Below are 9537 nucleotides of genomic sequence, written 5' to 3'. Positions count from 1 at the left end.
TTGATAAACTAAAATCGTAAATGTTATTATCTTTGGTAGTAAGATTACAGACTTTTTCCCCCACTACACTTTCCTGTAGTTGTAATTTTTCTCAATGGATATAAAAATATACACTTAAAACTTTTAATAATGCTCATTCAGTAATGTGAAATTAAAAGGACCTTAAAAAGAGATCTGATTCCAACCAGTCAAAAGTTGTATTGACACCATAAAATCATTTATTGAAATAACTACTGTGAATTGTTTTAAAATAAAGTAGTAGAACATAAGGGAGTATTTTAATTATATTTAATATTTTATTTAAATTAAGGGATATAATAAAAATCATATACAATTGCTCCACTGTTTGGATAAAGTTTCCAATTACTTTCAAATAATCTACACATATCTCACATGCCAAGTTTGAATATGGTGATGAAAATATACCAAGCTGTATTACAAAGCTTGGTATATAAATCCAGACATAACATATACTATACACATTGACTTTAAGTAACCTAATTATAAAAGTCATTTTAAAAAGTCAGAGCAATTTACTTCTCTTCAGTGTAAGTTACAGCATGCATGCAATGTGGACACCAACTCAATGATTATAGCTAGCAATATCACTTTTGTGAATGCTATTTATACTGGAGTAGAAATTCACATAAAGATACTTTCTTTAAAACATGTTCTGTTTCAGACAAAAAATTAGATGTGGGCTTACTTTAAAAATTGCAAGATTTATTTTTAATCAAACCAATTCAATTTTAAGTTTTTAGATCATTAAGTCTCATTCATCTTCCCTAATTTAGCTAACAACATCATTGACAAGGTTTTAATGCGTTTGACCTTAAACTTAAAAAATAATTTTTTTTACATTTTATATTTAAAAGAGGCATTTTAGCCTTGACATAAAAAGATATATTCTTACAAGTCCAATTATAACAATTCTATCCTTTTTTCTTGCAATGCTTTTATTAGATAAAAAACATTAAATTTTTTACTTAACTTCAGAAGATACTGTTTAGTTCAATCCCTTTAATGAGTTTAGAAGTTTCTAAATGTATTTAATACCTGAGTCAAAATTCTAGATTTCTATATGGATATTATACAGACACATCTTCTTTAAACTGTTTATTTCATCTTGATTATAAAAATCATCAAATACTACACTACTAAGAGAATTTTTTCTTTCTTGGCTTTGGGCTATTCACTATTTTTCAATCTTCAAAGTTAAAATTATTATTTATAATTTAAAAAGTTAAAATTCCTATATCTAATAATACTTTTTAAGCATAAATTTTAAGAGACAAAAATAAAATGTAGCTTACTATTTTATCATTACCATCTGCTGCAATGAGTCTGCCAGACCAGAGGCCTTTTTCACTAGGAAAACCAGCTTTAAATCAAATATTGATTTTCCTCCTGTAATTCACATTTGTCTATTGAATCAGTTACCCAATCTTCTTTTAGGATTTTAAACTTTCTCTTAAAATTTCTTCTAAAAGCTTTAAAATTTGCAACTCGACTACGATCTTCCCCAATGATAACATGAGACACTCCTTCAGCTAAATAAGAAACTACTTTTGCTCCATGAAATTGAAGCTCCAAGGCTTTAATAGCTAATCTTGTTCCCTCAGTTTTGGTACTCAAATCATTAATAACAGTATACAAGTCCAAATAAATGGTGTGGCGTCGAAACATACTGAGGGGAGAGTGGTCCCAGGAATACCGATATTCTAAATCAGCAATCACAGAAGACATTTCTTCAGGAGTCTGTTCATTAGAATTTTTAATTCCTGAGAATACTTCCTTCAGTTGGTTCAAATCTGTATCAACAAAATAACTATCACCATAGCAATCATATTCACGGGCAAAATGTTTTTTTGTTGATGGACACATATGAATCATAAAGCGAGGCTGCCATGGCACACAGCTTTTGGCCTTAAAACACTCTAAAAGCCACGCAGGCTTGACAACATCATGTTCACCTGAAGAAATTATGTTTCTCACCCTGATGTTCTCAGACCCTGCAATTATGCAGTACGTGTCTGGGCCTGGATTTTGTACTATATAACCTCCAAATTCTGCAATTCTATTCTCCAGGTCAGTCTTTGGATGGCTGGCTGTTCCACTCATAACACAAAACTCGACATCTTCAAATATATTAGAAACTTTGTTTATATTAGAAAGATTAGGTGCTTTTAAGTGTTCAATAATTCCAATAACTTTCTTCATCTTTGGGGCAGCTTTCCGCTTTTTTTCCTGTGGTTCATCATCTACACCTACATAAAAATGTTTAGACGCCAGCTTTCCAGATGCTTTCCCTCTAAGTTGCTCTAAGTCATCCAGAGTCATGCATTCATGCCACTCCTTGTCATCTCTTATCTTTTCAATTCTTGGAAAACGCAATGTGCAGCCAGTTTTATACATGTCACTGGGGACAATCTCTGCTGCCTTAATCTGAACGATGACAGAGTTACAAGGTTCGATGTACACTTCTGGCTTCTCTGTTCCAAATAAAATGCTACTTGGTGGAGCTTTTTTATGAAAAGGCTTCCAATGTTTGGCCAATTTCAAACCCAGATCATACAGTTCTTTCATGGTGTAACCAGAGCCAACACGAGAGAGAGTATGAAACACAGATGGCTTTTCACCAAGAGGGGGCTTCTCTGCTACTGCACACAAAAAATGAGACATCATTCCACCCCGTGAACCTTTACCCCAATAGCCTCCAACAATTAAGATGTCCAATTCATCCATTAGTTCACTGACATACTCTGGTTTAATTTTTAACCATCCTTCACCTCTTTTGTCTGGCTTGTAAATGGACAGAGGATGTTTTATCATGATGCCCTCTTCCCTTTTATCAATTGCTTCATTCAATGCATCAATTACTTCATTCTTAGTATGAGCTTGTGTTTTTTGAACTATTTCAATTCTACCTGGTATTGGCATAAAAATACTACTAAGAATCTCATACCTCTTTCTCAGGGTCTCATGTCCTAGTTTTTTATTATTAACCATCAATACATCAAAAACACAATAACATGTTTGTAGTTCAGAATCTTCTACCATTCTTTTAATATCAAACTTAATCCCCTTTTGCATAAAAGTTTGCGTATTAGGGTTATAGGCCATCATCTCACCATCAAGAATACAGACTTGTATATCTGTTTTGAATGCATTATGAATGAATGGGGAAAGAGAACCCTCATCCGGAGAAGCACCAAACTGATCAGTATAATTATATCCATTTCTGGAGAAGTATTTATATTCAGTCCCATCTTTGTGCATTTGCATCCGCTCACCATCTAGTTTGGTTTCGATGTAGAAACTCTGGTGTTTCATGTCCTTCTCGATATGCTCAATATCTGCTATAGCAGCTAGCATTGGTTTAAAGGCAGAAAATAAAGTGATAGAAATATCACTGAGTCCTACAGAAGGATCATGAAGTTGCCTACAGACTTTTTCCAGATCTGTGGTGACATTATGCAACTCAACAGCATCATCATGGAAAACAGAAAGTATAGTTTGCTGACTAACACCAAGCTTTAAATCCTTTATGATCATCCGTATAAGCCACTTTTGCTCAAGTGCTGAACTTTGAGTTATAAGTTGAAGAAGACTCTTCTTTATTAGGTCTTTTCTTTTAGCAGAATTATTGCTGGCAACAGAGTCTAAAAGGTCATTTACCTGCTTTATAGTTAAACTTCCTTTCTTTAAACACCTTGGCCTCAACACAAAGTATGCAATCATTGCAAAGTCTCCAGCATCTCCACGAGTTCCAGTAGGTGTTCTGTAATTTAAAAGTTTAAGGGCATCTTTTCCTTCTCTAGGTAAATTAAGCAATTCAATATAAAGCTTAGCAAGCATAGTTTCTTTGATTCCATAGGCCATTCTCTCTCTTTCTAGCTGAGGAAGAATTAGTCTCATTGCTGGATAAAAAGAGTCTGTGACATCTTTTTGGTTCTTATGAAGGGCATCATGAAATTTTCTCCAAGAATCTAAAAATTCCCTGAAGGGTCTGATTTTTTCTGCACGTCCTTTACTTTTCTGTATTCGTTCTAAAGTTGAACATAAATCTGCAAAAGGAACGTGAGATGCAACAGTTTGCGAAGATTGTGAGGCAGCCATAAAAGCGATGGTGAATCCTCTCGTTTAACTGGTAAAGCAAAAAAAGAATCACTTTAAGTAAAAGATAAAATTCAACTAAATATTTAATGTAAAGACCTTATAGAGATCACTTGGATCATAATAAATGTTTACTAATACTCCTAAATGAAAACAGATCAATATGATAAATGATACATCTTTTCAACCTCTACATTTAACAACTATTTTACTTCAATTCCTAATTAGAATTTATTATCAAAATTATCACCAGCCCCATTTCCTACATTTATAATACTGAAAAATCATTTTAATTATATTTTTCCCTAAATTCCAACTTTCCTTTAACTATTCTATAGCTTACCTATTTATATTTAGTATATAATGCAAAAGAATATCGCTGGTAATTCGGACAGAGAAACAAATCAGGCTCAATTCACTTCACTTCTGAGCTACTAAGGAAAGTTCCTTTACTGTATGTCTCTTCTTTCTCTGTCAAACTACCACACAGCACCAGAAACAAACTTCCTAAAATAGACGTTTTTAACAATTCACTTGCCCAATGAACTGAAATTTGACTTTCTAGAAATTTGAAATCCCAATCATAGATAGGGCCCTTGACAAAAATAAAAACAGGTAATTGCCTCTTCCAGCCAAACAAAGCCTAGTCTATGTTTACTTCCACTTCTTTCCTGCTAGCTAGGCCAAATCACGCCAACATTCAAAACCCAATTCACAATATCTTCTTCATAAAATCCTCACTTTACCTACCTATTTTACCACAATTACCTACCATTCTATAAATATAAATTTATTAGTACACTTCTTTTTGTTCATATTCCCAAGCCAGTTATTTCCCAAGTACTCAGTGACAACATATGAGCTAGGCACTGTGCTATGGGCAAATACAGTATGTTTCTGCTTTAAAATAACATACATTCCATTAAAAAAAAAAGATGTAATGGGAACTAATTATAATAAAATGCTAAGTGCTTTAACAAAATAAAACATAAGTAAAAGGTCCTGAGACATTTCACTGAAGTATCATCTAAAGTAAGAGAAGAAAATAATGGGTACCTTGCTGGGATGGGGTCTAAAATATTTCCTATTAATAAAATAGTTATAAGTATGAAATATCTTTGAAGTTTTAAATAATGATACAAGTTCTATTGGAATGTATATCAGAGTTATTTTGATATGGTTTAAACTACATAACATTAAAATAACTTTTCCAAAAAAGACTTTAAGTAAAACATGTGCTCCAGGAATATAAACCATGTTTTCTCTTGTGGTTTCAGACATCTCCTGGCACATGAACAGGTAGCCCAGACAGTAGAGTCAGGGAAGCTTAGCTGGAAGTGGGGAGATCTATTATAGTGCAGAGACCATGAGATTCCCCAACCCAGCAAACGAGACACACACACACACACAAATACAAGCTACATTATCACTTAGTATCCAGTAAAATAAATCAAATGGCTAATATGATACCACATTTACTAAACTGTCAGTCTCTAGAGTCCAGAAATTGTGTTTTAATTTGTGCCACTAGTGGCAGATACATAGTAGGTTTGTTTGCTGAATGAATTACTGAACACAGAGTTGATTCCTGGAAAAGCACACTAGGGAAGGCCATGGGCTGTTTACACACATACATACACAGACCCAGCCACCCACCCTGACATGGCTGGTGGGACTCAATTTGATTAAAAATATTCAGCAGCTCTGACTGCACTGGCAATGGTTCACAACAGCCATTTGGTGGCCTACAAAGAAAAAGCTGCACTTCTCAGTATAATTTCTGACAAGGGAAACTCAACTTCTACTACGTTAGATCAAAGCATAAACCCATGACAGAACACTTTCATCTTTGAACGTAGTAACTGCTTCCTCTCCCTGTATCTGGTTTGCATAACTGACCGTGCCGCCTGGTTATATATGTTCACTGACCTATCCCTCAAAACATGGGGTACATTAGGTTATATATAAATTTACAACTCTGTTCAGTAATTCACTCAGCAAATAAAGTATGTTAACAAATACTTCTTTGAATGTTTAACTATGTATTGGTATATAGTTTCTATAGATATATCTGTAGATTCTATATGGTCTCAAAGTTTCCCTCAAAAAAATCCCAGGCAAAAACTCAAATTACTTTAGAATGATAAAATTTAGGTAATGGTACGGATAGCCACATATCCTAAATGGCTACACAGATAGCAAATATTCCAAAATTACTATAAAATGAATATACATAAATATTTTTGCTCATTACAATTGTAAAAGAAGTTGAAGATTAGGACTTATGCTACTTTTTACATGTTCCATAATTTTATTTTTTGAATTCTGAGGTTTTAGCTGATGCTTTCCATTTGCAGTAAGACAAACAAAGAGGTTTGTGGTTAGGACTAATCTGAGTTCAAATATGGACTCTAACATTTCAGAGCTATGTAACACTGGGCAATTACTTAATATGTCCAGGCTTCAGTTTTCTTAAGTGTAAAATGGAATTAAAAACTATGTAGAAATTGCAATGAGGATAAAATCAGATAATCTACATAAGATGCTTAACATAGTAGTAAGTCCTTGATAATTTTAGTATTATAATGCTTACTGATCCAAGCAACATTTAAAATTTAAATACTGCAAAATCCTAAGCAGATAAGAAGGAAAGAAGAAGTGGAGGCTGCTACACTCTTAAACAGTGATAAACAAAGCTTTCAAGGGAATGAATGGGAGTAATTAGTACACAAAAATTACTCATCATCCAGTCAGCTGCGGCCCATATTATCCTGAAGTGACACAACAAAACAAACTAGGAGGTTTTATTCAGTGAATATGGAAGATGATTAAGTGCTATTTTATTGCAGGGAAAAAAAGAAAGTGTCTAGTACAACTTAAGTTTCCTTCACGCAACACTTGACAACTTGTGTTTCCCTGTGACCCAGAGGGTTCACAGCTGCCTACCTTCCACAGCACTTACTGACATTTAGAGAGAATCTCAGCGGAAAAAATCGTCGGTACGAAAGGCAAGAAGGGCTCTAGAATCCTGAAAGTTAATGAAAGACAAACTGTAAGAAGAGAAAGTAATTTCCTACAGTCTCTTCCACTTCAATGGCCCCTGTACACGCTTGCAAAATCTCGAAGGGTTTACATCATCCCCTGCCTCAACGCCTACCCCCTTAACGGAGTCCGAGTAAATATCTAGCCTCAGGCAAACCCTGTTACCTCTCTCAGCCTGAGGGTCCCATCTGTAAAATGGGATCTTGATAGTTTCTTGCGAGGTTGTCGTCAGAATCAGAACGTACCCCAGTAAAGCAGGCAACGCAGTTCCATAGAGTCAAAAATGGGAGAAACTGTCGTCCTCTTGTCCCACGTTCCAGGGTCCGGGTATAGATAGTAAGCCTTCACTCAAGAAATCAGGTTTCTAATAACGGCAGTCGCCAGCGCTGTGAACTCTGCCGCCGCCCCCCACCACCGGCCTTCACACACACCCACCTGCCGCCGCACATCTCCCTCACAAGCCGCCGAACACAATACCCACCTGCCCTCAAACCAGAGGCTTAGCAGCCAAACCGTCAGCACCTGGAGGAAAAGGAAGCCGGTTCCGCCAGCTGCTGGCCGCGCCGGCGCAGTAGTGACCTGAGGGGCCCGGAGGCCGTGACGTCACGGGAATTTGCGCGCAGGCGCGGCCACGCTGGGCTGAGCAGTGGGAAGGCCCCCACTCCCCGCCCTCGGAGCTGCGGAGGCGAGACCGCGGAGGGGAGACCGCGGAGGGGAGACCGCGGAGGGGAGACCGCGGAGGGAACCTGGCTACAGCTGTGACTAAACTCAGCTCCTTTTAGCCTCAGCAGCAGGTGCTCTTTGCAAGCAGTTGCCCCAGACACAGGAGTGGATTTTGTCGTTGAGCAAGCTCACTTTGTACATTGGCTGAATACCAAGACCCTGAGCCCTCCTTAGCAAGTGACAGCCTCTCGGAGTTCTCGTTATCTGCACGTAAAACAGTGCTACGCTCATTTCACTCGTTGGTTGTGAAAGTGCCCAGGAGAGAAGAGGACATCCGCCCACCCAAAACGTCTGCTGTTTCATTTAGATAGAAAAATAGGCTTTTGCAAAACTATCTAAAGTTATTTGTTTTTTCATGATGTTGGCAACTGTGATCTGAGTTCTTGTCTCTTAATACGTAAATAATACATAATTCATAAAACATAATTCTTAATACGGAAATAAAGTTATATGCCCAGAAATAAACTATGGACTCTTCTCAGGGATTCAAACTAAAGTTATTTTGACAAACCTTTATCGAGCATCTACTATGATGTAGTAACTGTGCTAGATAGTCAAGACTGAGAGATGGAAACAAACCCGGTTCTTATGCTCCAGGAGCTGTTAATTTCCTCTGAAATTGTGCTGTGGTGTGTCCTTTTCCACGGTGGAGAAGTGATAAGTTATCTATGAAATGAGAGAAATAACATTTAGAATTATTTCCTTGTAGGATAAAATTTCATTGTTGATTTAAGTTGAAAGTGAAATTTTGCTGCAGTGGGCTCTGAGAAATTTTAGAGCTGTGAGTGCCCTTAGAGGTTGTCTAATGTACAAAAACCTCATTTTACAAAACTGACACATTTAATTTGCAGTGCTACTTTGTACTGGAGGTAGACCCAAAGCCTCCTACTAGTCTAGGAACATTCAGTTATTTTCTTTGCATGTCTAATTCACCTAAATTACCTGAATATTTCTCTGAAATCCTCTGCAATGTAGTAAAGTCACATGATACTGTTTTGTGAGTAATTCCCTTCTGTTTAACTTAATTATCTTAGTTTAGAGACTCCTCAATAGTGTTAAGTTACAGGGGCGGACTTGTCTGTATACATTTGTATCTTGTTAAACATTTACTGAGCTCCTACAGTGTCAGAGACTGGACTTTGTATTAGCGATACGAGAGGAACCATCAATTATGATTCTAGACAAACTCCAAATTGATTCAAAGCCCAGGCTTCATTTTATCATGTAATTTTAGCTGCTTAGTAAAGAGAATCAAGGGTTTTTCTACTCAATATCTTCTAGAGTTGCTGTGATTATTGGTTCATTTATGTAAATAGTCTAATTAGTTCTTGGTCCTTATTAGGTAATCAACAATGGGAAACTATGAATCAAGAGTCCGTCTTTGACCTGAAGCTCTCCGTCTCCTACCATTGTCACCCGCGTAGAATGTTCTTGCTAACGTCACAGAAAAGAATTTAAGGACACGCACACGAAGTCAAGCCACTGATAGTGGCAAGTTTATTAAAACGAAAATACTCTCCAATTAAGAGAGCGGGCAGGCTTGAAAAGAGCAGCTGTCGGGAATGTTAGCTACCTTTTATTTTCTGGGGTCAGGGAAGGCGAGATGGTCAGTGTTTGTATTGTTCGATCCTTTTCTCTTGGTTGAGCCTTTATCTC

At 36.5% G+C, this 9537-nt stretch overlaps 1 protein-coding gene across 2 annotated transcripts; it reads right to left on the bottom strand.

Annotated features, from left to right (window-relative positions):
- Positions 1–276: 276 nt before the first annotated feature.
- LIG4 (DNA ligase 4) lies at positions 277–7662 on the bottom strand. 2 transcript variants are annotated; one of them, XM_069467035.1, is made up of 2 exons: positions 7640–7662; positions 277–4147 (listed from the first exon to the last, which is right to left on the bottom strand). In XM_069467035.1, exon 2 carries the CDS (start codon positions 4117–4119, stop codon positions 1384–1386), a length of 2736 nt encoding a protein of 911 aa, XP_069323136.1. In that variant the 5' UTR covers positions 4120–4147; positions 7640–7662; the 3' UTR covers positions 277–1383. The 2 variants fall into 2 exon arrangements, with proteins under 2 accessions (XP_069323136.1, XP_069323138.1); XM_069467037.1 differs by lacking the exon at positions 7640–7662 and adding an exon at positions 7324–7543.
- Between the last annotated feature and the right edge of the window lie 1875 nt (positions 7663–9537).

This window comes from Eulemur rufifrons, chromosome 4 (genome assembly GCF_041146395.1).
Source record: "Eulemur rufifrons isolate Redbay chromosome 4, OSU_ERuf_1, whole genome shotgun sequence".
Taxonomy (NCBI): domain Eukaryota; kingdom Metazoa; phylum Chordata; class Mammalia; order Primates; family Lemuridae; genus Eulemur; species Eulemur rufifrons.
Note: the sequence above shows the minus strand (reverse complement) of the source record. Positions and strands in the feature narration are given on the sequence as shown.